Source organism: Nelusetta ayraudi, unplaced genomic scaffold, assembly GCF_046127955.1.
Source record: "Nelusetta ayraudi isolate G7.1 ecotype Tasmania unplaced genomic scaffold, CSIRO-AGI_Nayr_v1 ptg000022l, whole genome shotgun sequence".
NCBI lineage: Eukaryota > Metazoa > Chordata > Actinopteri > Tetraodontiformes > Monacanthidae > Nelusetta > Nelusetta ayraudi.
The window spans coordinates 4,265,229-4,293,056 of NW_027466072.1; the positions used below are offsets into that span (position 1 = coordinate 4,265,229).

At 45.4% G+C, this 27,828-nt stretch overlaps 1 protein-coding gene across 2 annotated transcripts in view; it reads left to right on the top strand.

Moving 5' to 3' along the window:
• Positions 1 to 603: 603 nt before the first annotated feature.
• The window catches only part of adamts14 (ADAM metallopeptidase with thrombospondin type 1 motif, 14), a 45,705-nt gene continuing 18,480 nt past the window's right edge, over positions 604 to 27,828 (top strand). Inside the window, exons 1-6 of one of the 2 annotated variants that reach the window (XM_076028186.1) lie at positions 604 to 805; positions 1,153 to 1,637; positions 14,962 to 15,121; positions 18,383 to 18,579; positions 25,381 to 25,464; positions 27,008 to 27,164. In XM_076028186.1, coding sequence (XP_075884301.1) covers positions 727 to 805; positions 1,153 to 1,637; positions 14,962 to 15,121; positions 18,383 to 18,579; positions 25,381 to 25,464; positions 27,008 to 27,164 — 1,162 coding nt within the window. In that variant the 5' untranslated portion in view covers positions 604 to 726. The remainder of the gene's footprint in view (positions 806 to 1,152; positions 1,638 to 14,961; positions 15,122 to 18,382; positions 18,580 to 25,380; positions 25,465 to 27,007; positions 27,165 to 27,828) is intronic. The other variant, XM_076028187.1, reaches the window with a different exon arrangement.

Consider the following 27,828-nt stretch of genomic DNA (forward strand, 5'->3'; position numbering starts at 1 on the left):
GGAACAAGTTGCATCGGTCCAGAAACTCTTCAAGGGAGGGCGCTCTCACTGTTGGCGAAAACCGAACCACTGGTGCGTAATGGTGCACGACTGGGCGGCAGATGTGTTCACCGCCGGGACACTGTGTCTCCGCACACTTTGCAAGAACTCGGCCCACTCCCCCCGCTCACCGTAGGCGTGCGTTAACGCGCTCCGGTGCGCCCCCCCCCTAACCTAACTGCCAGCCGAGGGAGGAAGGACGAGGACGACCCATACACACTCCACACACACACCACAGAGAGAGGGAGAGCGAGAGAGCGGCTGCACACACGCACACACACAATTTTATCGGACAACCTCCTTTGCATCGTCCCGGTTTTTGAACCGGCCGCTTTGTCGTCATCAGCAGCCCAGACATCCCCTCCTCAGCTCCCTAAATGGATGGGGCAGTCTTGCGCCTCGCAGTCTTGCGCAGGCCGAAAGTTTGGGAACAGCTCGCGTGAGTTGCCGTCACTGCGGCGTCCAGCGGTGGGGAAACGGCTCGGAGAAAATGCCCGTCTGCGGCGCCGGAGCTCAACTTTGAGGAACTTTTTCTTCTCTCCTGCGTTTTCCTCACTCTTTTTCCTCCCCTCTTCTCCCTGCGGAGGAAGGAGACTGCGTTGAAAAGTTTTGCGAGCGTGAGACAGGGGGAGACTGTGAGGAGACGTCCGCGCTGGAGTGGCACTTCTCACCCTGCAGCCACTCGCTATGGATTCTATATATTTAATCATGTGCTTTTCATTGAGTCAACTCTGTCTGGATCACGTTGTAGCTGCAGAAACACATGGTGAGTTGCTTGTTTTCCTACTTCTTCCCCCTTTGAACGTCTGCTTTTAGAAACGTAGTATAGATCCTGAATGCAGGCAATAATAATAATGATTTAGGAATAATAATAACAACAAAAAACATTCACAGGTCTTGCATGAGAGCCATAATTATTTGGATAAAGTAGAGGCAGTGTCTTGTAACTTGTTGCACTCCATAGTCACAGTGATTCTCCGTTAAATCGCTTCGTAGTCAGAAGTTAAGCTCTCTCACTCTATGATGTCAGTCTCTTATTTTTTTCTGTCCATATACATTTCATAAACAGCTCTGTGAATGTGATTCTCACTTGACACTCATCTGTCCCATCAGAAAAACTCTCTGGAAAGTTAAGTGAATATGGTCTTATCGTGCCATTCAGCACAGACTCCCACGGCCGGTACATTTCTCACGTGGTCTCTGCTGCAAGTGGAAGTCAAGGTGCCGACAACAACACTGCTGGTGCTGCTACTGCTGGTGCTGCTGGTGCTCCTGGTGCTGGTGCCCCTGGGGACGGCGGCGCTGAAGCCAACTCAACCTCCAGCCGCAGGCGCAGGGTGGCCCGGGGTGCCCCCGAGGCGCCCTCGGTCACCCCTGCTGCGTCTCAGCGCTTGTTTTTCAACGTCACCGTGTTTGGCAAGGAGCTGCATTTACGCCTGAGGGCCAACAGGAGGCTGGTCGCCCCGGGGGCTTTCGTGGAATGGCAGGAGGACTTTGTAGAGAAGGCCAAGGAACGTATCCACAGGGACTGTGTTTTCACGGGGGATGTGAGTGACATGCCGGATGCCTCGGTGGCTATCAGCAACTGCGATGGACTGGTAAGTCGCCACGGCGCATGCTTAGTATATAGGAGCAAAGGCGAACGATGTTGCCCAGATTTACAAAGAAAAGAAAAGAAAACAAAAAAGATGTAAGTCAGAACCTCAGCTGGTATTTTAGTTGCCATGTGTGTGCTTGTTATCTTCAGAGTTGTTCACAGTTGCAGCACAGCACATTAAAGGGATCAAACATTAACCTCTGGAGCGCACTGGAAACATTTGCATCACAATTTCTGTTCCTCTCTGATGCTTTGTGTGGGCACCTTCCAAATCGTCCAAATCTTGCCTTTATTATTGCAGCGGTATTATTCCTCTAAAAGGTCCGGTGAGGTTATGCAATTTGAGCATTGAGATGCTGCCGTTTCACTTGGTCAGATGTTCAACCGACAGCCAATGGTTGGGATAAACAGAGACAAGTCCAAGACCAAGTCCAACAATGTTAGCCTTTGGCCCTGATCACACACCTCGACTCTGCCCCAAGTTGCATTTCACCACTTGAACTTACTTAAACTGGTTTATTTTGTGAGTCGGCCAAGGTCAGAGGAGCAGGCCAACACCTGGACGACGTGTTGCCACCTTTATTTAGAGCTTCACGTCCGCAGCACGCAACATGTGAACATCGCTGTCAGGGTGCCCCCGCAAAGTCTGAAGGTCGTTACACGCCGGGCAATAGGCGAAGCGATGCGAAAAAAAACGGCTTGAAAATGCGAATATATCACTGGTGAATTTTTCCTCTACACACCAAGCGCGAGGCGAATATGCATATAAAATTCGCTAAGCCAATAAAGTTGGCACTCTTTCTTTCGTGCCAAAGGAGAAGCAATGGAGCCGACTGAATCGTCAAGTGATGATGTCCTGGTGATGGTTGTATTAAATAAAAACAAGAAAAAGGATAGAAGTGTTGGATACACCCAATATTGTTCTTGAGAGAGGAGATGGGTGAGTTCAACACGACGATCCAGGAGCTCAAATTTTACCCAGTGAAATGTCGACAGTTCTTTAGAATGTTCTTCGGACAATTTGAAGGACTGCTTCGTCGGCTGGCTCCACGTTTGCAGAGGGAGAGAACAAATTACCGAGAGCTGATTGATTCGGAACAGCGGCTACCTACATGTCTGTATAAGGCTAATAAGCTCTCTGTAATTTGTTCTCTCCCTCTGCAAACGTAGAGCCAATTGACGGAGCAGTCCTTTAAATTGTCTGATGGACATTCTAAAGTACTTCCGAAATCTCACTGGGCAAAATTTGAGCTGCTGGATGTCATCGACATGCCAACATCATTTTGATTGGTCTGAGGTCTAGCCGTTCGCCTTTTCACCTCAGCAAAATTCCACACAAGAGCGAAAAAAAATTGGTTTTTCGCTCCTTGGAAATTTGCTGCCGATATGGAAGGTTGCGTTGACTTCAAGAGGTTTTTTTTTTTGTTGTTGTTGTTTTGTTTTTTGTTTTTTTAAAAGCGAATTATTCGCCTCGCAAATTTGCTCCCAGTGTGTAAGGACCATAACTGTTTGTAGTTGTAATTAGGCCTTTTTTTTGAGAGAAAAGATATTTAAGTGTGTTGAATATTGCTGTGGCAATGTCTTGCGATAAATACAAAAATACTTAATAATACAATGCTGATGTGTTTTTGCTTTTGGATTGTACCTTATGTTCAGCCCAGACTGTGACTGAGTCCACCGTGCAGAAAAAAAGACCAGGAGAATCATTATTTCCATTCCAGCTAAATGAGTTTATTGAGAGAAACCAGTTAATCGACTTCTGGCTCACCTGCTTGAGTTCAAAGCTGCAAGTTTTGAATCTCGACATCCAGCTTTTCCATGGGTGGTGACAATCTGGGGATCTCTAAGGCTTGATGTGATTTGTTGAATATATTGTCATGCACAGTGTGAACAGGGGTCAAGTTAAATGCAACCATTGCAGTTCAAGTTGGATACTGCACAAGTTGGTTGCACTTATTTTAGGGACATTTTGCAGTCCCTTCTTTTAATGGTTGTGATGTCACTATTCTTCTTAAACCACTGTCCACACTGACTTGGGTGGACAAAGTTTCGCAGACCTGTGTACTTAACTAGCTGGTGTTTTTATCGGCTGCGTTTTCCTTCCACTACCAGCAACCTTTTCTGTCCTTCTCAAGGACGACAACAACGCTGCTCTAACGGTGAACTGCACTGCGCCTTGACTGACTGACTTAACTGGGAGATTGGTGGAAGGCAGGCAGACCCACTAATGGATGTTTGCAGTTGAGCAAATTAGAGTGAATGTTCAAACACACATGTGACATTTTCAGCAGCAGGCTAACCAAAGAGGAGCTTTTCCTTCAGCTCCTTTGAGTTGCCCAGCTTTGTGCACAGCTTGACGTGACTGCACAATGAAATGGGATTGGAGGCAACTTATTTAAAACCTAAAACTAAAAAACAACAACATAAAATGCACACCCACATATAGAGTATATGAGTCATTTGTTTAAATTGTGACGCTCACTCACTTGTGTGGAAAAATAAAAACCAAGCACTGAACAGACAGGAATCGCCTCCGTGCAAGAAAAGTTTCCATAGCGGGAAAACTGTGAAGGCGTATGCTTCACACTGCTTGAGTTCTTGAAATACTCTGTGTGCACGTTAGAAGCTCGTGGCCAGTATTTATAAGATTGGAAAAACAAGACGGGGTGGAAACGTTCCAGTCAATACATGTTGATTTATCAAAAAAGGCTCCGCTTTCGGATTTTTATTTCTTTTTTTCACCATCAACAAAAAAACAACTATTTCCTCACTTCCCCTCCTAATCATTGCACTGCCTCAACTATCGAGGTTGAATAATAACTTTTTGCACGGCGCGGTTGCTGCTGGATTGGTTATCTGCCCATTGAGCAGACTCATGCTGGAGTTACACTACATAGTTCAAGTGACCCAATTGTGATATTTCAAAAAAATAAAATAAAATAAAAATTCCATCCAAGTGGCACAGATTTGAATTGTAGTTACGTTGGATTACACCGGATGCATGTACTGGCCTGCCATCCATCAATACGAACTTGGCTTTGGAGTGCAGCACAGTTTGGCTATGCCAGACAGCTGCAAGTTGAAGCGTCCTGCATTAATGAAAGAAATTACGCAGGATCTCATGATACAATACAAAGCAGTTTATACGAATAGAACCTCAAACTACACAAGAAGTTGTCATTCACATCACAGAGTTTACCCCATTCTTTTAATGAAATGTTCAATTAAAAATTACATAATTTGGATGGTCACTTTGGTAAGACTTTTAAGAAATTGGAATGTGACATAAGTCACTAGTCACCATTCTTGCTATTATGGTGCAGTTAAGTATAATACGGTGTAGATATTCACTTTTGCTTTTATTTTGAAAATAAACTGTTAGGTTGCTTTGTTTTGTCTCTGTGCCTGACTTTCCCTGTTTTGCGCAATCGCTGCCTAAAGTTACTGCATCAGCATGTAAAGTTACGTGAAGACACACGCAGACAAGAATTTACAGGAATCAGCCTGGGGCTGGGGGGGGGGGGGGTGACCAGATAAGGGCACACGTCTTCTATAATTGAGCGGCAACAACAACAATTCCACATTAATAACATTCTATACTTTGCTTTATGATAACATTATGATAACATTCTCGTCTGCATTCATCAGTGTGTTTGCAGCTGCAGCCATCGTGCCCAGGGGTACTGTTGCCTGCAGACCCTGCATTGTGATGCTACTTGCAGCCAGTGTTGCTGATGATCCAGGAGCGAGCACAGGGTCAGTGACACCAATGGGATGTTAGAGTCTAAGGCAGGGTGGAGACTGGGACTAACGGTTTGAAGCAGAGCCATAATGAGCACCACAGACAGGCTGTTTGGCACTTGGACTGGGATTTCGTGGCCTCCCAGTGGATGCAGTGGCTGTGGACTGGTGTAAAGACAAGGATGAGGTGTGAAGGTTGCCCTGCTGTTTCCACCTGAACCCAAAAACGTTTCCCCATCGATGCTGCCTGCTTATGAAACTTCCTGGAAAGGAACGTAACTCTTGATTTGGAAAACCGCGGTTCCTTTTTTTTTTTCCTTGTTTTTTCCATGTCTGTGGTTAAAGGCATGTCATTTAACATAATTACCAGTTTTGGCCCTGTAATGCTGTCACCATTCATACTCCTGAGAACTCTTATCTTGGAAAAACAAGATCTATAATTGTTTCAGATTGGCTCATTCTGCAAAATAAGATGATGGACTCAAACGGAGGAATCCCACTTGGCTTTAGGTAGATGATGAAAAAAATGAGTCAAGAATGGACACTCGGTGAACAAGGGATTTGTTTTGAGGCAATTGCGAAAAAATTTGCGTAAAACTGGGATGGTTTGGTTGCTTAGTTAAGTGCTATATGTTAAATTGTTGAGATGATAAAGGACTTCTGGAAGGAAGCGTGTAAGAATCCCTACGCTCAGCGACTACGCTGAGCTGTAGTCGCTGCAGTGGCTGACTGTGTTGCCTGTCAGCGCTGGCCATTCTTTGTAGACATTCTTCAAACGCTGCTTGACAGGCTCTTGGAAATATCGCTTGTGCATTACCTTGCATTGATGCCAACATCAACATGGACCTGCCCATGCATGCAGCAGGATGCTTCAGAGGGCGTCCATATGGCAACAGCTGAGAGGGACATTATTTAGTCTAAAGGATCTGATTGATGTGGAGCATACAGATCCCTCCTGATGAAAGGGCCCCACTTTGAAAGGGACGAGATAGCAAATCACCAGCTGAGGTCGTGGCATGTGGGTTGTCTCGGAGATGCGACGCAATTTTGAACTGGGCTTTTTTTTGCGTGTATTGTGTCCGTTGCGGTAAACACAACAGCGGGACTTTGAAAGGCACAGGAAGTGGTGGTTGCAATTGTCACAGCAGGAAATCAACAGTCCAGCCACAATCCCATTACTGGGGTCATTACCAGGATTCCTTATCTGATAATGAAAATTGTTTTGTGGTCTCGTAATTGATGAGAAGAGTGCACAAAGTTGTATTTTCTTTGCATAAAGCACCGCCAGACAAGTTTTCACAAAGTGATGAGTTGTTGTACTTTTACTTTTACTTAATTCTTCCTTCCTCAAAATTATGTTTTAGAATTCATTTTAAAAAGCATATTGACTTCACTAAAACACAAAACGTTGGTCGCCTGCCTAGCACCCTCTAGTGAGACTACGCTCACCAGCCTCTGTTAGTTCGGAATAGCAATGGCCAAAGGGACCAACAGAAGAGGACGTGGTTGGAGGTGGCGGGAATATCTAAAAGCAGACCAGACAGGTGCGTTCTCAAGGGATGGTGCTGGGAAGGCAACATAACTTGTATAGTAATATACCAGGCCAGGCAGGGGGCACTGTGTCATTGTTTCAAAAATTAGCTGGTGGTGAATGATACTGTGGTCCGGCGCTGTTGCCACAGCAAGAAGGTTGTGGCTTCGGTTCTCTGTGTCTGTATCTTCCCAAGTCGATATTGCGTGTTCTCTAAGTGCCATGTTCTCTCGGTTCTCTCCAGCTGCTTCCTCCCACAGTCCAAGGACATGCATGTTAGACCGACTGACAACTCTTAAGTTGTATGTAGCTGCGAATGTGTTGCCTCCAGAAAGTTGCGATGGACTCAAGTGTCCCTCTTGAGAGCAGGATAGAAAATTGACCAGCGTAAAGGTGGTGGATAAATGGCCTTGCTTTAGATTGTCCACTGGTCGACAGTGTCTGTGCGCCACTCCAGAGTCACAGGAAATATTGCTAGTGAGCAGGGAATGGTGTGCCTTGGAGCTCCTCCTCCTCCATTAGTGCAGAGGACGGGCTGATTGAAATAAAAGGGTGCATGCACGGAAATATAGGTGCCGGATAATCGCAGGGTAATTTCTGTGTCTTCCATATATATGTATATATATATATATATATACATATATATATATATATATATATATATACATATATATATACATATAAAAAAAAGCCATAGCAACAGTTGTCAGTCAGTCAGTCAGTCAGTCGGCCCTTTGTGGAGTGGAGCCGTGGTGGGGAGGGGCGGTTTTCCATCCATTGGAGGTGGAAAAATGCTGGCACATATTGTTCTATTCATGAATGTTTGCGAGAAGCCAGAGCAAGACTGGTCCACTGGTCCAGCGTTCGAGTCTCCTCCAGCATTCCAGAGCACTGCCGGCACCGAGGTTTGAGCCACGACATTAAAGAGCTCAACCATCGGCAGGAACCCGACATCTCGGCCAGTTACGTGGTTTAATTCCGCTCTCCGGCTTACCTTCTTCTGGCAGTGGCTCTGGCACCATGATGGAAACACATCCACGCACACACACACACACAGAGCTCAACAAGACTCTCACGCGTATGCTTACGCTGACACTTCTTTCTTGTGCCGTTATCTTTCCTTTGAACATAGCTCCAGCATTGCATTTTTTCCATCGGCGAAAACTGCCACCGCCGCTGCTCAGCATGTGTCTATTTTTGCCTGGCCCGCCGCCATTGCCTCCGCTTTTACTGATTTTTATTGTCGCTTCCTCCGTGACACCGCTAACCCCGCTGCTGACACTTGCACCAGAGCCACAGCGGTGCCTTTTTTTAAGCCTTCTCCCGTCGACAGCCGAGGCCGACAGCTGTCCGTCTGTCCCGCTCCTGTGAATGTGAGAGACGCCACGACAGAAATACAACAGCTCCACTTGGTCCTGCTGAAGGGTGATCCGATAAGAAGTCGGTCAGAGAGAGCTGAAGGAATCTGTAACCATCAATAAATCTGAGAATCTGGACTAAAAATGTTTCTGAGGAATCTATATATTGTAAATTATTTTAGATAACATTTTTCAAAGCTGCACTCTCTCTATATATAGAAATTTAGATACAGCCCTACAAGGATGACAATCAATCTCGATTTTAAAATTAGGTCAGAAAGTACCACTGTCGCTATAAGTGGGGCAGAGAGGATTAGTGAATTGATCACAAAGGCTGGCTGGAGGGTCAGTCTGCGCACTGGGAGCCGTCAAGTAAAGACGTAACGTTGATTACAGGGGCCACGGTCACAAATCAATGTTCCACCAGTTATGGTTTGTGCTGTGTAACACTTTGGGCAGCATGACATTCCCTCCTCAACTCAACTGTGCCATTTCTACTCATTCATAGTCATGCCTTTGTAGAAATTTCTCTCTTCTGTGGAAAGGGTCACAGTTGTGTAAAAAAAAAAAAAAAGGTGGGACATTTTCGGCAAGAGAAATTTCCCAGGAAAATCCTTTGTCTTTTTGCCGGAGGGATTTTCTCTTACGCTTGTGAACACGTTGAAGGGAAGTCTTCCTAACGACGTTGTGTACGCTTGTGTACACACTGCCATTCTGTGTTCCGATTTCAGACGATTTTGTTGTGTGTCTTGTGTTTGTCCATGATTGTATTTATTTTGCCGGAAATAAACACTTTGAAAATCATCATCATTTGCATGTAGCATTAACGAAAGACTGAGCTCCATTGCGCTCGGTGAGCTCAACAATGGGAATGAAAACAACACACTGCCTCGGCTCGTACATTTGTGTCATTCTCTATTTTGACTTGGCTTCTGAGTTTTAAGTACCACCCCAAAAAAATTAATCCATGTGAAAACTCTGCATTTCTGGAAATTTGGATGATACATTTTTTCCAAGTGTTTACAGACATTGCAATGAAAACATGGTTCATTTTACTGATGCCCATATATGGTCTGCCACTGCAATACAGTGAAACTGGTCGATAGTTTCCTGATGAGCACAGCTGCAGGAGCTACTGTCGGAATGCTGAGTGTCACATCACTTAACTGCCCCTTGGGCCACTAAAGAGATCAATTTCTCTACTTATATCCCTTGCTTCTTTAAAGGGCAGTCCTCTGTAGTGCAAAAGTAGAAGGTAAATTGAAATCATATTGATTTATTTTGGCCGTTATTTTTTAAATTGTACCTTCTGGCAGCAGAGCTAAAAGCTGAAATGTTATAAAATCCGGCATGTGGTGATCTTGCAATTTTCCAAAGGCCATGCCCACTGATTTCCTAGTAGGAGCCGTACACATTCTGACCTCTTGATGACCACAATTGTGTTGTTTAGAAGTTTTAACCAGCAAATATAGGAACTAACAAACAAACAAGGAGAACAAAACAAAATACCGGTTTTCCCGTTAAGCCATCCCCAGGAAACTGACTTTGGTGACTTTCGCCACAGCGCCGAATCTCTCTTCCAGTCTCTAAAGCCAAAAATCAAATGCATGGACACCACCAAGGTCAGCGGAGTTTGGACCCCACATCTTCATTGACAGGCGGGGCGCTTAGGGTTGCAACTGCGTCCTCCTCCTTCATCCCTTGATGAGCTTCTGTTCCTCCTCAATATGATCCCCTTCTTACAGACACGCCAGCCACACGTGTCACTTATACATTGTCTCCTGTCATCATGTGCAACTCAAAATCCGCCTGAGTCGATGACAGGAAATATAGAAGCAGTATGCACGTCTCCGTTGATGATGTAAAAACATCATTCTTACGTGGAGATTTTAGCAGTGAAGAAAAGCCCCAATAGCCGAATGAACTACTGTTCTTTCGGCCACTACTGTGTGGATTGTGCTGATGATACTGGCTATACTGACTCTCAGGTGGTTGCTTATTGGCAGAATATCGATTTAAGATGTGCCAGATTTGCTTCCTACTTGATTCAGCTATCGTTCACTTTTGAAGATTTACATGATCCCCAGAATCTCACGACGTCATTGTCGTGACGATGATGATGTCAGTTCCACGTTGATGTCTGCCGAGATTATAAACCCAATTTCCTCCGTATAATCTGCAACCTGATTGCACGGCGCTTGCCCTTTGTGGCCCCTTCAGCCCAATCATTTCCAGCCCTCAGCGGTGGAACCACTGAACCAGAGTGGGGTCAGAATTGTTTGTGTGATTCGAGTCCCCAGAGGCGAGAGGAAGCGGACGTGCCTGCCTTGATCCCGACGACTTGGAGTGAATTACCTGCTTTGGTCTTTGTGTGTCTTCTTTGTGGATCGACGCGCCATCACGCCACCTCCTCACGCTCAAATTACTTTTTCTTATCAGCCAATCAGCCAAGTCTCCAGTCCTGTGTGAGCCGCTATTTTGTTTTTCTTTTTGAGGGGATGGCCCTTTGTTTTAATCTCCATTCAACCTGGACGGTGAGGCTTTTGGAAAGTCTGTTTCAAGGTGTATTTCTTTTTTTTAGAAATATCTGTCTTTTAATTGTGAAGAGCCTGAACGGAGATTTTGGGGACAGCAAATGTGTTTTACCTCTTTGCGCCCTTCTTTTTTTCTTTCTTTTAAAGTGAAATGTTTATTTTCATTTTTCAAAACGAGCCATTACAAATAATTACAGTACAGGTTGTTCAACAGCAATGGAGCAACAACAAAAAAGCAGAGGTGTGCGGTAATTGAGCAAGAAAAAAGCCAAACAAAATACTTGGAACATAAAGGTTAAAAAAAACAAACCTCAGGGTTGTCAGGGGAAACAGTATCCAGTCGTAGTCGGTGAGTCAGTCATACAGTTGATATGGGTCGAATCTAAAAGTAAAATAACGAGGCTCCCATATCTTACCGCACAATGTCCTTCTGCTGGGGTAGTGACAGACGTTGCCCCCTACTGGCATTTTAAATAGTGTCTCCACCATTGAGGGGGCAGAATGGAAAACAAAAAAGTGTTCTTATCCTCCCGTGTATCTATCGGTGGACGTGGCCATCAGCCATCTGTGAGACATACGTGACATGCAGATTTTTATTATTATTATTTATTTTTTAATCCACCCCACTTGTGTCCATACATCCATCGATCCATCTTCCAGGACACATGAATGAAATGCCAATGTGTCTGAGGTCTTTCTCCAAATCATCTACCCACTCGCATCTTTATCAGTGTTAATCACATTTTTACAAATGTACACGAAAACAAAAAAAAACATATATGCCTGTGGAGATTCTCAGTCATCCAGGTCATCCTGCTGTAGAAGGGTTATTAGGTTGGAATGGAACTGAAGAAGCCTTTTGGATGAGAGGCAAAATGCCTTCAAGATTGCAAGTACAGTTGCCCCAACTTAACCCTTCTACCAAACATACATACGTTTGTGTGTATGTGTGTGTATGTATCCTGCATATGTCTGAAAAAGGACTTTCTGAACTGCTGACAGTAGCAGAAGAAAGGTCTCTGCGAAACGATGAAGGCAGCGTCTTCCTTTTAAGTTGCTCTAACTGAGGTGAGGAATTTAGCGTGGCAGTGAGCTCGAGCTTTTGCTGTGTTTGCCTTTTGTAAGGCTCCGCCGACACTCTGTGGCCTCGCCCTTACTCACCCTGAGAATTTCTGAACACGTTGAGATAAAACGCTGATCCTCCGCTCCAATCTTAATTGGGATACACTAATCTCTGATAAATGCGTGGCTTGCACATGTGGAGCAGTTCGCAGAATGACAAGAGGACCTCGTTGTTTGAACTGCTTGCTACGGTTTCTAGTCCATAAATTAAAATCAGATAAGGTGCCGCTATTTCTGTTCCTTTGTGCCAGATAACAACACCCAAATGCTTAAGGTACAATGTCTGACATGTAAGAACTTAATACATTTGAATATTGGAGTCAATGCAAGTTTGAGAGACTAAAAGAAATTCTGCTGCCATGGAATGCATTGTGCAATCAGTTTGGAGAATCACTTCATTTTGCGTGACGTCTGCTGATGATCCAATGACCTCCGCCTGTAGAACCCAGGTGACATAAAGGTCACAGATTTTTGTGGAATTCACACATTTTTTTTATTATTATTTCTGCGTGTCCACCTTTCAGAAAACTATTAAATCTGTCTGTTAAAAGTTGCCGGCCCAGGCAACTTCTGTGATGTCACAAAGGGCACTGGTGATTATGGGGTTTGTCCACTTCTTGCATGGCTTTTCTCAGTTTTCTAACTTTTCCACTCGATTGTAGTACCTGGTGTACCTGGAGGAACTATTGTATTGTCGTACCTTGCAGTGCCTTGCTCTGAAGATTCCGCCCACACTGAGGTGGTAGTCAGTCATTCTTAAAACGGCTGAAGATGAGTAGAGATGAGTTGAGTAACCGTGTAATGGAAAAGCGCCACATAACGGCAACAGCGCCACTTGCCACCTTTTGCTTCGCCTTCTTTCTGCCCGCCTTCCAACTGCTTCAAGTAGGGACTTCATACCCAGTGTTTCAGCGGAAGGCTGTAAATAGATGGCTAAGTATTTTGTAACAAGGGCGTAGGTAAAGGGTTTGTCTGTTGAGACGTTTGGATAATACCTTTGTTGGACTGTTTAAAAATGTCAAGCAGTACGATCACAGGGTTTGAGATCATTCCGGCAACACAATTTCTGTGGTTATTCATGCTAATATCTTTATCAGAGGTAGGTTTTCACCAGTGACTTGAACAATCCACTGCGGAGACAGACAGTCCAGCAGCTCCCCTGTTCGCTCCTCGGCCGTGCAAGAAAACCTGGAGTTCTTACTCTATATCAAATGTGCGCCGTCCCAGCGGCGTGCACACATGGAGGCTTGGCTCCTCGGCTGCTGCTCCTCTCGCTCCACTGCCGGACCTGCTTTCCCACTCCACCCCCAGCTGAAATAAGAGACCCAAGAGGAAATCATCCAGCATGTCTTACTTGGCATTTCCTGGTCCGAGGGGCTGGCCAGATTCTTGCAGCGCTCGTCTTTGCCCTCGCCGTCACACGTCTTGTGTTTTCAGGGACGTTCATAATGGTCTCTTTGCTGCACTGTAACTAGGGCTCTGTTTTTTTATTTTTGTTTTTTTGCAGCTGTAAATACACACATTGTCGCCAGAAATACGCTGGTGTGCATCCTCTAAATGTGTAATTATAGGCCTGTTGCATTTCTGGGCCGTCCACTCAGTGAGTAAATAGGACAGAATGTCATTTGCAGCGGCAACTTCAGAGAGCAAAATTATCATCTCACCACGGCAGAAGATGGAACCAGATAGTTTTCCTTTTTTTGTTGTTTTTTCCTTTGGTCAACGATTCACGGTCACATCTACAGTGATTACACTGGGACTCTGTTGTTGTTTGACCTTCGTTGCTTCGCAGCTGCTTTGAATCATTGATTGATACCAGGCAACTGTGAGAACTAATTTTTTGCCTTTTGCCGAAAGCAGCTACAGCTTTCGAGGATGTTATTTTCTCTTTAAGGACGGCGCTTACAAAGATGTGAACGTGAGCCTTATGAGCTATAATTTAACTCATGCACACTTTTTTCACTCTGTGCAAAAATATTTACAACAACTCAATGTTGGCATTTATGTAAAATATTATGTTGGAAATTAGCACTGTTGCCTCACAGGAAGAGGAGCACCCCAGGTCTGGGACCTCTTTCCGTGGAGTTTGCATGTTCTCAATATGTCAGCGTGGGTTCTCTCCAGGTTCTCTCACAGTCCAAAAACATGTGAGGCGAATTGCAAACTTTAAATTGGTTGTAAGTACCATGGTTGCAAATGGTGGTTTGTCCCTCTATGCGACCCTGCAATGAACTGGCGACTTATCCAGGGTGTAGCCTCACCTTCACCCAAAGACACCCTGGAATAGGCTTCTGAGAGCACTCTGCACTCTATTTGTTTTTTCTCTGTAAGACTTTAAATTGATATTAGTTTCCACTTTTCCAAACCTTCGTGGTTTTTTCATCTCCTCTTTCCTTTCACTGCTCGTCTTCTATTTGATTTTGTCAGGGTTTTTTTGTTTTTGTTTTTGTCTTTTTTCAGTCTCTCTGGTGCCACGTAGCATGTTCACAGAGCAGTCAAAATGCTTTGTGCACTTTGGTTATTTTTAGTTGCATGTGTCATCTTATTGTTACTATCTCTATCTATCTATCTATCTATCTATCTATCTATCTATCTATCTATCTATCTATCTATCTATTCATTCATCCATCCACCCACCCACCCATCTCGTGCCACCATAAATCTTTGGCAGCCCAGTTTGCGGTTGTGCTCTGGGCTTTGTCCTTTTCTCCTACACAACAGATTTAACCCAGTTTAAGGAAAATGTGAGCTCAAGTGGGACCTCAGACAACAGGGAAATGACGTCAGAGCTCCTTTCACCAGGCTCTCTTTCCAATTAGACGCTCCTAACTCTTCCGCGCCTTCAAAGTCGCTGGGAGTCAGGAAGTCGGAAATCTTAGGATGTGGCTCCTGCACACTGCGCCTGATTCTTGTCTACCTGTCACTCCGGCATCCGAGCCTTCTCCTTTCAGAACACTCCAGACCGAAGAGGCCACCCGGTGATTGTGGAAAACTACCACCGTCTCACGGCTGTCCTAACCCGCTGTCGTTGTCTCCCAGGCAGGTCTGATCCGCACAGACAACGGGGAGTTCTTCATCGAGCCGCTGGAGAGGGGCCAGCAGGACGTGGAGGCCAAGGGGCGGGTCCATGTGGTGTACCGCAGGTCGGCCGTCCGCCGGGAGGCGGCGGGCGAGCAGAGAGAGGAGCTCCGCAACGAAGGTAGGCGTGGAAACTTTAAGCAGCCGTGCATGCGTGTGTAATATATGTGTGTGTGTGTGTGTTTTGGCCGTATGCGTGGCGTGTGTAAACATGCCAAAGGTCTTCTTCCGTCATTAGCGCCGGCCAGGCCCATCACACGCCGCGGTTGCAACCCGCTGTGTCATTATTTACGTCGCCCACCACCACCAACTGTTGCGTTTTCAGAAAAACTGAATGTGATTTTTCCGTCCCGCTCTTCTCTTCTCCAGCCAGGATTCGGAACATTCACAGCATTAACAGGCTCTTTGAGCTTTGCCACGCAGAACGATTGTGCTGGATTGTGAAGCTCAAGATCTCTTTTTTTCCCTTAAAAGCTTCAATCTTTGCAGTATTATCTTTCTTCATCTACTCAAGGCTACCCGAAAAGTAGCTCAGTTAGTCAGTTCCAGCTTTTTATATATATATATGTATATACTATAGCATACATAGTTAAAGGGACATTTTGACATTCGCCTATCGCCTATTGTTTATATCATCAAATACACAAACCAGCGACTCCAAAACGCTCGCATGGACAAGTTGTGAACTGTGCATTGACAGACATTGACTGTCTGACATGAAAGGGATTATGGCAATAGGCAAATTTGCCACATGCAGCCGTACGCCATGAAATGATGAATCACAAACATTATCCAAGAGTCGTGAAAATAAAGTCTGTAAAATATAAGTCTGTTTGGATGATGAGTCGGACCAGATGGCACAGGCAGCTCTTCTTCTTCTTCTTTCTTCTGCCTCCCTCCAGCCCTCTAATCCCCTGCACCCTTTTCTCTCACACCACCTGACATCACCACAGCCACAAATCTCTTCTCTGCTCTTCCTCCAGGCCTCCTGCCTGCCAGCCCTGACCCCAGTATCCTCCGACTCCTATGTTCACTGTCCAGGCCTCTCAAAACCTTCCAACTCCAACCTTCTACGATGATTTAAATTGTCCGGGATGAGCAAAAATAATAAGATGTATCTTAGTCTCTTTGGCTTTGTCTTTAATGTTCTAAACAGAGAGTTAATGTTCTTTTGATTTGATATCAGAGTGACAGTTCCAGGAGTTGACCACTTTTGGTATTTCTGATTTTTACCCGTCTGTTACGCCATGCTTCTGCCCTCCTGTCATCGTCTTTGCCCACATCAAATTTTATTTCTAAGTGCTCCTCCACTTAATGTTCTTGTCAGGTTTTTTGTTAAAAAAGGAGGGAAAGGTTTGTAATGAGTCTCTCTATCTGACTGTCTCACTGATCTCTGCACCTGTTCTCAGCTCTCTCTCCCTCCTATTTCTCTTTTCCTCTGTCTTGGCCCGTCTCTCCACTCTGTGTGAGGCTCATCGGCAAGGCTCTTTGAAGGCAGAAGAAATGCGTGTTTTTTTTGCCCTGAAAGAAAATGTTTGTAAAAACAACTTACAACGTTCTTCAAGTGGCAGGATTTGTGTGGCCAGATGTGTCTTTGCACTGAACACGTTTGAGTGTTTGGAGTTCACAAGCATGTGTTTACACTGAGTTTGAAAAAAACCCAAAACATTTAGCGTACTGTTGTAGCAATCAAAACAGCCAAGAATTGAGACATGCTATCTAAAATGTATACTTTACGATTTTAACAGATTTACAGAATTCTACAGATTATTTTTGTGCGTGTGCCCTACTGCTAATTTCTCTTTCTTCATTTGCTAAAAGAAAAGATTAACAAGGCTACTTTCACTATTGTCCACACGCGCACAGCACTGCACCTGCAAACATCAGAGTTGAACACAAGCAGAAGAGCTGTGGAGCAGAGAGTTAGCAGCTAAAAGCACAGTGGCTGTTTGCAAAGATGCGTTTCCCTTCAGAAGAGGGAAAAAACAACTACTGTATATGTATGTGCTGTCACAAACAACCAACACGGATTGGAGCACATCAGTCAGCTGCTACCTGCTGCATCTCATTATGACACACGTATGGATGTAGATATGCAACATTGAAACATCAGCTGTAGGTTGTTTTTTCCTTCTGCTGCTGTTTCTGACTTTAATCCCACTTTTCAGGTTTCAAAGTCGTCTTTTTCTCTGGTACATGTCACACCTGCACGTTTTAAAGAGCGGATGAGGCCAGGCAGGCTGCAACCAAGACAGGGCAGCATTGTTTCATATTTATCAGCACCTGATTGGCCAGACGTACACGTTTCACATGCAAATAAGATCATTTCTTTGCCTGAACCTGTGCTGGTTTGATACGACATGGAGCTGCCTGGAAGTGTGGGCTTCTGGGCCTGGCTCATTTCCAGTCCAATAACGACAACTTTTCCCTCCCCCGTCCCTTTTTTTTTTTTTTTTTTTTTGTTTTTAATGAGGCCATGATTTCAGTGCAAAAACCAACGGAATGATTTACAACTGGCATGAACGGCAAGCAGCTTTTAAAATCTTAGAAAACACAGTTTTATAGCTGCAACTTTGGATGCCGGAACTCTGCACTTCACATTCATTGTGCTTAGCAACGGAGGCGGCGCTCGCTGAATGAGCCAGCTGCTAAAGTGAGGAACGGCTCAGGCTACTGCGGAGGTGGAGACCCTTGGACCGAGGAAACCATTTTATTTATTTATTTATTTATTTTATTGTTTCTCTTTTTCAGCCACAATAATAACTTTAGCATCTGCGCAGATGAAATCAATCTGTTTCCTGTGGGGGGAAAAAAAAGGACAACAGAAAACAGACTCGTGGCTCTTTGCATTCCCCACCGCAAACCCTCCGGCTCATACGCAGACAATCAAGTCAATACTGTCAAATCGCTGGATTGAAATGCATTTGAGTCGCTGTGGGTTTGTTAATTCATCTCAGTATTGACGCTTTTGAACGCTGCTGCCGGCGCCGCGTTGGCTCTTCACTTTTGTTCACACTTTGTCCTTGTCGCGCCTCTGACCAAACAAACCTCGACGGCGAGAATTTTTTTCCTCCACACTGGCAGGTATTCAAGGACACCTTATCGGTTTGTTCTCCACGGGTGTGTTTTTTATGTTGGAATGTGTGATACAAGGGACTTTAATTCCATCAGTGGAGGTGGTTAACTGACTATGTCTACTTGAAATGCTTTACTTGCTTCCCTGGTTTTAACATACAGGTACATCAATGAATAATGAGAGTTATGCAGAAAACAAAACCTGCATTGGAAGACGCTCCCATGGATTCTTCTGACGCTTTTATCCCCCTGAGATTCTCCACAAACCTTCTCTTGACTCTCTTGGTATTTTTATACATTCTTGCAGTGGCAGACTTTGGCATCGCCAGCCTTCCGGCTGCGCTGGACGTCGTCGAGCACAAGCTGTCCGAGTCGGAGCGCAAGAGGCGGCACGCCAAGAAGGACGACTACAACATCGAGGTGCTGCTGGCTGTGGACGACTCGGTGGTGCGCTTCCACGGCAAGGAGCACGTGCAGAACTACGTCCTCACGCTCATGAACATAGTAAGTCCTGTGGCCTGCTTTGGCAGGTCACGCACTCCGCCTGCTTTTTGCCGCCTTTTGCGACTCGGCTGATAATTCTGGGGAAGGATTTTGATTAGTTGGAAACAGGAAAATGGTAAATGGCTCCACCGACCCACTGATACTGATTCATACGGCGGTGATGCAAGACAGAAAAGAAATTCTTGAACTTGTGACTTTACAAGTTTTTCTTCCCTTGCTGCTCTCTGACACCAAACTTTTCTCTCGCTCTTTATGGATTACTGATGAGCTATCAGGCTGCTGCTGCTGCTGCTGCTGCTGCTGCTGCTGCTGCTACAGGCGGCGGTGTTGGTGGTGGTGGTGGGGGAGAAAACTCTCAGCTCATTCATTACGGGTTCCACCAGCTCCTACCACCATAATCTGCTTAACTGGCTCCAAATCCCCCCCGAGTCAGATTTTCACAGGGTGCTGGTTTCACTCTGTAACAGTTACCATTTGGAGCCTCCACGGTGGTCTGATTAGCCGCACTAGACCAATTAGAAAGTTGAGTGCGAGCCGTGCGAGGCATGTAAACCGTCGCCAGAAGTGCACACGCACACGCACACATGGACAGACACGCACACACGTTGCCGACCTCTGCTGCCTGTGTGGAGTGATGTGTTTATTCCATCATGCCGTTCAGCTCACATTCCATCCTCGCCCCGTTTGAACAGAGAGACCTGAGTCTTGATGACACTGGCTGAGTATTCTGTCAAGTGGCTCTGTGATTGTCGCCTCTTGAAAGATAGATAGATAGATAGATAGATAGATAGATAGATAGATAGATAGATAGGTAGGTACTTTCGAGATCCCCTTCCACCTCGAGTGACTCCACACTGGAAGTGGGTCTGTCGACTGCCTCCTGTTGTGCGTGACCGCCGTGGTGCATGGCGCCGCACAATGGCCGCATTGTCGTTTTTTGATGCGCGCGCCGCACTGACGCTGTACACAAGCCAGGGACACCTGAAAAAGCGCCTCTGGCCAACAGCTGCTTCTCTCATTTCCGGCCACAACAGCTCCGACCCTCAATCTGGCTTTCTAATTATCATCATGGGGCCAAAATATTGCAGGTAGGGAGGAGCGGTGGAAATTACTCTCCGCTTCCTCCCGTGTCTTTTTTTTACGATGCCCTCTTTCTCTCCCGCTGCGTCCGTCTTTTATTTCACTTCCAACATAAACGCGAGTTTATAGGTCAGCGGCGAGCATTTTAGGAATCTGAGCGGCGAACAAATGTGTGGATATTTTTTTTTGAGGCGGCGGCGGCAGGGAGGGGCGGGGGGGTCACCCGAGTTTGCTCTTTTGTGCATTTCAGCGAGCGGAATGGGCTTCTGTGAATGGAATATTTGCTTTAATGCCACGGCCGTGACCTCTGGTCCCAGAGCAAATTTGGCCTCGGGCCAGGACGGCCTTTCCCGGTGACTGAGCTTTTTGTTCCGTGCGGTCATAATTCCTGCCCGGAGAGTCTAAGCTGGCATGAGTTTGTTGGTGTTTGAGCAGAGCGGCGCTCAGTCGCTCTGTTGGCCAAATCTGAACCTCCACCGACTATTTTTGGGACATTCAGAAGTATGAGACAAGAACGCTTCTGGATTCTGATTCCAGGTTTTGCAACAACGGTGACCCACTCACCTCTGATCCTTTCAGACTGCTTTCTAAATTCCCAGCAGGAAACTGTTGCCTCTTGGCTGCAGGGGCTTCTGGGAGGAAAAAACCAAGAAAAGCTCCGTCCTTTCACTCTCTTGGTTGGCTGTCGTATAGAAAGTAAAAGTGCAGGAATCAGCATATTTTCTCATTGAACCTGGCATGTTGAATGTTTATTTAACCAAAGCCGAGCAGCAGCTGGTTTGGAAAAGTGAAAAAGTGTTAAATGATGAGTTAACAAGGCAACAGAGCTCAAGGTTAAAGAGAGAGAGAGAGAGAGTGAGAGAGAGAGAGCGAGAGAGAGAGAGAGAGAGAGAGAGAGAGAAACTGAGGTTCTTTTTCTTCTTTATTTTCTACTTTATTGAAAGAGGCTCCCCTAACTACTGAAACCAGTGACGCTGTCTGCTAGTGCTGTTCTTCAGTGAGGGCTTGCAGGTCCAATATCAGGAAAGATCCACGTCATGGTTTTACAGTAAACTCTCCAGAAATGAGGACAACACTATTTACATCTAATAGCTCAGCATTTCTAAAATATGTGTGTTAAAACCACTCAGTTCTGAAAAATCATACCCCTTTGTGATGTCACAGTGGGAACCAACACCCTGGTTTCCCAAGCGCACCCCTAGCCTGGTGCCGGCTCCCCCTTCTGTAAACTCTTTGTTTTTGACATGTGGAAGGTTCAACAAAACAATAGTGTTAGCAGGAGGCTGTAAACACAGGGCTAAATGTGTTCTTTTTTTTTTTATCTAACTATAAGTTTGTTTGGATCATAAATGGATTTTGTTGTACTTTCACTAAAATCGGAAGCCGTGAGTCAGTCAATGGGATTGTGAAGAACATTCGGACATTTCAGTCTGGCTGGACGGAGCTTGAAAGCAGTCGGACTTCGATGTACATGCACGTTGGTCATAACAACAAATGCTTGGTCCTGTCCTCTCTTTTTTCTTCACTTTTTAACTTTCTTATTTTTCATTTCTCTTCATAAGCGGATGGCGCTGGAAACAGTTGGTTGATGTCTGCAGCAGCAGATTTCACCTCGGAGTGCCACGAGTTCAGCGCAGCCAATTATTTGACAAGTTTTGCTTGTGTCGGTGTTGCACGGCGTTCACAGCCTTGAAAGGTGCAAGGCGAGGCAGGCAGAGCGAGGGGTCAGCGTGTCGTGGGAGAGGCGTCGGGCAGTAATAGCTCTCAGAGTCTCCGTCACAGTGTTGTGAGTGAGAGAGAGAAGACAGCGGCTCGCTAACTGCTGGCCAGCTAATGCATTCTGTGGGATTTTCTGGCACCCGACCACAGTCTCAGTGCTACTGGAGGTCAGGAAGGGTCGCTTTTTTTTTTCCCCCCCCCAAACACAGTTGATGCAAAAATCAGAGTAGATCTGCAGCTCAGCTTGAATCCTCCAGTGAGGTATCGACTTCCTTTCAGTATGATTCATACAAAACTTTTCATGCTTTCAGTCTTTTAGTTATGGCTCAGCTTTACAGTTACATAAGTGTATTATGTCTTGCTGGCGGCTCCTCGAACAGAAGTCAATTGAGTGTAGACAAAGTCTGTGCTGAACTCAACACAAAATCGACAAAGAACAGAGTGAAATTGTATCGGCTCCATATTCATATTGTATTTTTCAAGGTGCAACCTTCTGATTTGAGTCGGCGTTCTGAGCTCTATGATTTGCTGTTTGCCTCTGTAATGTTCCCTGCTTCTTGAGTTATTTTCCTGCTTGGCCACCGGAAATGAAATCTCCCACTTTGCAACTCTAATTGGCCATTTGATCGTTTTTTTCTTTTGAGCATGAAGGGACAACATTCGATCATGTTCCCTCGCTTCTTGTTGATTTCCCGCACTTTTTATCGTCTTGTTTACAACATCGTTAATGCACCACTGTTACAAACACGCAGAAGTAAACGCCCCCTTCCTTTGAAGAGAAGATTGCAGTAAGTGGAGCGAGTGAAGGTGACCTTGGAGCTGTTCAGCTGTGTAGCAGCCTCATGCAATCGTCCAGAGTAACTCTTTAGCTAAAGTTGACTTGTCCAGCTCGTTTAATCCAAGCTCGCACACTTTGGTAAATCATGTGCTCAGATCGTCTCCTGACACTTTCCATGCTCATCAGTGGGTGTTGGACCAGGAGGGGGGCGGAACGATGGCGAGGAGAGGAGGCGGAGTTACGGTTGGGAGTGGAGTGTTCAGCTGCGCTCTCTCGCGGTTGTAACCACTTTAAAAGATATTTACTCTTGCACGCACCAGGAACACGGATGCTAGTGTTGTAGTCAAGACGGCACCAACCGGGACTCTTTTATTAGGATGCTAATAAATTTCATTCCGCATTAGCGTATTTTGTCAGTGGAGCAGCGGTCGCAGTTTCCCACATATGTGATTAAATGTGCGACGTTGCATCCGAAAATTTGCCAGCCACTGTTGATCCCACAATAAAGTCCCACCAGTCGTTACTCCTCGTTCGGATCCATAGGAGCTGCAGTAGAATTAAAACGAGTGACTTGATATAGTGCGCAAACAGGAAGTTGATTCGTATTCGTTTTCAGGTGAAACTAGCCGTAGTTTTGCGCTTTACTGCCCCTAGTGGTTAAAAATGCACTAATGCGATCACAAGTGGCACGCTCGAGACGCATGTTAATGCCATGTGCGAACAGATGCTTCAAGATGCGTACTTGTGATACGATCCCCCAAAACAGTTACAAGTGACCAAGTACAAACAGGGCCCAAGACATCATCAAGACTCGAGAGTGTCGAGACCGAGACGAGACCGAGACGAGACCGAGACCCTTAAAAAGTGGTTTCGAGACCAAGAACAATCTCCAGTACTACAACACTAACGGATGCAGATGTTGCTCTAGCTAATTTCTCCGGGTGTAATATGACGCATCAAGTGGAGCTTTTACGAGTCGGTCAGCCAGCCACACACATCGTCTCCCCCAAGGGCCTTTAAAGCGCCCTGAGAACATGTGCGATCACTTGGCGGAGCCGCGTGTTTACCCCGCCGACGAGTTTGTTTGGCCCGCCGCTAATTGCGAGCCTCAACCGAGATGCTTTGACTAAATCGCTGCCTGATATATGGCGAGAGGAAATGGCCCCACCCCCGCCCTGATTGTTTTCTGAGCTTTTTTTTCTTTTCTTTTTTTCTTTTTTAAACCACAGTGCAAAGCAGTCGAATGACTTTACGAGCCCCCCGGTGGAGTGTCGACATGTCGTGGCCATTTAATGGAAATAAAACGCGGTCCAGTGGAAATTGGACTGGGCCTGGAGGTTTAGCGTCGAGACCGCAGAGTCATTAGTAAGCCAAGTAGTAGTCCTCTCCTTAATAAGTTTGAGGCTTTTTTTTTTTTTCTTGCCGTTGCATAACACTCCTGATTTCCCTGGACATCGGCCCGTGTCTTATTTCCCTCATCATTCCAGAGTCGCTGGACACTATGAAATAGGAACTTCCCCCCACGGTCAGACAGACCGCGTTTTGGGATTCTCTTCCTCAGCGTTACAAGACTTGGAAGGAGCTGCGCCAAACGTGTTCATTCATTGCAGTTGGATCATTTTTCATTCCAAATTGTCATTGAAGAATGTTGTCTTTTTTCAAAGGGAGCTGTGAGAATTAGGAAGCAGCGCTGTACGAATGGCCTAAAATAAGCTTGTTAACATGTTTTAATGTGGCCTTGCAATTTAATGCATCTCTGTTGGGCAGAGTTCTCAGCATTTCTCTTACATCTGTTTTTTTTTTTTTTTTAAACTTGAGGTTTTTTTTTCTGTGTGGTCCCCATCATCTGGCAAATGTGTTAATTTGCCCAAATGTCTGCTGTGAGACATTTCAGCCTCAATTTGCTGCACCACAATTTAACTTGTGACTCACACGGATGCTGCTGTTGTTGCTGTTGTTGCACGATGCTGCACCAGCTGCTGCGAGTCACTGGGAAAAGCAAAAGTGTCAGTGTGTTAGAGCATCAGCCTGAGAAAAGGACTTGTTCCTTCTCGCAGTCGGGAAGCCACAGACAGGTAGCAGCAACAGAAATCCCGAAGACCGCTGACTCAACTGTGAAACTCATCATTAAAGTGTCTGGTTCGGTCTCACCTTCACAGTTTCGTAGCTCTTTGTTGTGTTGTTTAGACGTGCAGTGTCGAACAAATTTAATTGGCCACCTGTCATTAAAAGAGAGAAAACAAATATTTTCAAAATCTTTCAAAAAGTTTGTTCAGAAGTAAAAATGTTACTGTTCATTTTTGGACAATAACAAACAAAGACAAACTGAAAACCCTTTGGATTCACCGTTTTATACCCGGCTTTGAGCCTCAACAAACTTAAAAGTAAATAAATAACTGTTTTGACATCTTAATAGAAAAAAAAAATAATTTGCTCTCCTGTCTTTTTTTTGTAAGCTTTTAAGTTTGAGTTTAACAATTAGTCAATTAAATTAATAATCAATGAAAAATATTATTTCCGTTGATGAGCTTCTACATTCTCACTTTGCAAAACAAATTACCAACGCTGATAATTTAGGCAGTTGTGGCATCGACCTTCCATTGGCTGGTGGTTTGACAGATTTGTTCCGCGCTTTAAATGCTATTTGTGTTTGAATCTCTCATTAGTCTTCGTGCCAGGCCAAGGCTTTCACTAAAATGCTGCTATTACAGGCTTCATTAGTCATAATTACACAGTCGTGTTCACACTTGCCGTTTACCCAGAACACTCGAGGATGCAGAGGAGCCTGGAAACCTTCTTCACCTTCTTCTTCCTCTTCTTCACCACGCTTTATTCGCCTTTTCTTGATTCTTTATTGGGCTTGTCACGTACAAGTGCAAGTGCAAGTGTGGGTCAAAGTGTGCGGCAATAATAGACGAGTGGAAAGCAGGAGGAGAGCAGCGGCATGTTGCCAGACGTTATTGCAGTGCCGCAGCCATTTCCTCTCTGCTGTTCCGCTGTAGATGCCACCAGTTTAAGAACGTTGGTGCTCAAGGACGATCTGAAGCTTGTGTGTGTGTGTGTGTGTGTGTGTGTGTGTGTGTGTGTGTGTGTGTGTGTGTGTGTGTGTGTGTGTGTGTGCGTGTGCGTGCGTGCGTGCGGCGACCTTTATCACACGCCGCGCTGTGCAATTTTCCCTCTTTCAGATCATTAAGATACCGTGTTCCTCATTTCCTCCCCCGCAGGTGGATGAGATCTACCACGACGAATCCTTGGGCACCAACATCAACATCGTCCTCGTCCGCATGATCATGGTCGGTTACCGCCAGGTGAGACTCGGAGGAACAAATGATAATATATAAAAAAAAAACAGGCTGAGTTTATAAAAGGGAGTAAAGAGGTGATTGAAAGAAAAGCCTTGTGGTGTTCATCTCGCTTTAAATCATGGAGGTTATACAAACCTCCCACTTGATTGGAAAGAAGAAAGGTCCGGTTTCTTCTCCTCAATCCCATTGGTCGTCATCGCAATAAAGGGGAAATGAATCCTCTGCCAGCAGAGTTACGTGAATTTTACTTTTTCTTGAAGGACGTTACAAGCATGACCTGCAGATCTTCTGGAGGAAGACACATTCTCACGCGTTTATAAAGCACCACCTCCCCTTTTTTGTTTCATTTCACTGCAGTCAGAATGGGGATAGTCGTTACATTAACTGGAGCCTGCGTGGAACAAAAACAAGGATTGCTGACTTTCAGACAGACTTGAAATTATTTTTCATTTAATCCTTAAAATGATAAAACACTCTCTTGGCTCTACTGAGGACTGGCTTGAAAATCCTCTCGTCATAATCTGTCAGACGCGGCCCCTCCCACAGCTACTATACAGGCCACCAATATGGGGATGTAATGACAGCGAACACGGCTTCCACAATCAAGATAACTCTCCAATATTGCAAAACATCCATCTCCAGGTTCCACTGATGGGAATGCAGTCATCTCTCAAATTGCTTTTTCATATGCAGATCTGTGATGGAAAGTGCTTCAGCAGTTCAAATGAAATTGGAAGCTGCTTTAATTTCAGCCACTTGTTCCTGCAGATTTGCTGTGAACAGCGGTTCCGCTGGCGGCACTCAGGCAAAAAGCTTACGATTGCAATATGTTTATATGTATATGAATACTGTATATGTAGTCCGTGCTTCCACCTTGTAATGAATAAATCAAAGTGCGTGACTTTCATTGTGATTACTGGAACTGGATCGCACGTCACTTTCAATTAACTCAGCGCTTTGATTTTACTGCAGCAACACCAACTGCTGTGGCTTCATTATACTCTTAATCCACACCGTTAATAGTGTTTCTGCTTCCAGTAGGGTCGCGGAGATGCCAAACATTTGCTACCAGTTTGTGGTGTGAATGCAGAGTGTCAAAGCAGGAAGTGGGGTTACTCATTAAGAAACCGTCTGATTGGTTACCTGGCAGCTTTAAAGGTGATTCAGCCTGTGAAAGACCTCCAGAACAACGAAAAGTCCCTCCTTTGCCTCTTTAAAAATGTACAGTTTCTGGACATCAACCCATTGGATGTCACAAAGGGCACTAGCACCACGTTGATGCATTAGCCAGGTGTCGAGTCTGCCTTCTGGAAGCGCCTTGTTTTCGGCAGGAGACTGTAAACACAGGGTTAAACTAATATTAAAAAAAAACATATTTTTGCAGGCAAGCTCCAGCTTTATAAGGCAACATTTTTAGACTACATCTGAGCCTCTCACCAGAAATAACACGGGCATTGATTTTCCGAACATGAGCTGATTTGTGTCTGATTGGAGGTCGTCTGCGGCCCCCCTGCAGTTAGCGCTCTGCTCTCCGTGCCTCCCACAGTCCATCAGCCTGATCGAGCGTGGCAACCCGTCGCGCAGCCTGGAGCAGGTGTGCCGATGGGCCAACACACAGCAGCGACTCGACCCCGACCACGCCGAGTACCACGACCACGCCATCTTCCTCACAAGGCAAGACTTTGGTCCCGCAGGTATGCAAGGTACTGTACTTACTCTCGATCGAGGCCTGTGCAGACTGGTGCTGGTATCTGCTTCATTCACTAAAAACCGGGTTGGCTTCAAGTCAGGTAAGGCCGACCGGGGGGGAAAAAAATACATTAAAATGACGGAATGATGTGTGGGCCGAAGTTGCACACTCCGGATCACCCTGCTGACTTGACATTGACGCCACCCTGGATTTTCTTTTTCATTTATCATGGTTTTCTTTTTTAAAATTGAAATTTGGATTCTGCCGAAGACGTTCTCCTTCTTATTTTTTTTTCTTTTTTTTGGCATGCGGAGAAAAACCAGGAATGTTTGCTGTTTTTTTTCTCCACCTTTTGTTCGGCCTTGATCCAGTTTTGGAAAAGTGCCGCGTGAACTCGCAAACAATGAGCGCAGAGCTCCCTAATCCTAATCACACATGTATGCGGCAGTCGCCCCAGGGAGGAGGAGGAGGAGGAGGAGGAGGTGGTGTACCTCGCCGTGCCATACATGTCGGGTCAGCATTTTCTCACGCGGGGTCTCTCCTTTTCAACGTCGGCACGAGAAAAAAAAAAAAAGAAAGACAGAAAGAAAGAAAAAACACACACACACACACCGGAGCCAGAAGCCGAACCTGCGAACAAAACCGCGCCTGTTCTCAAGTTCAATATCTGTGCATTT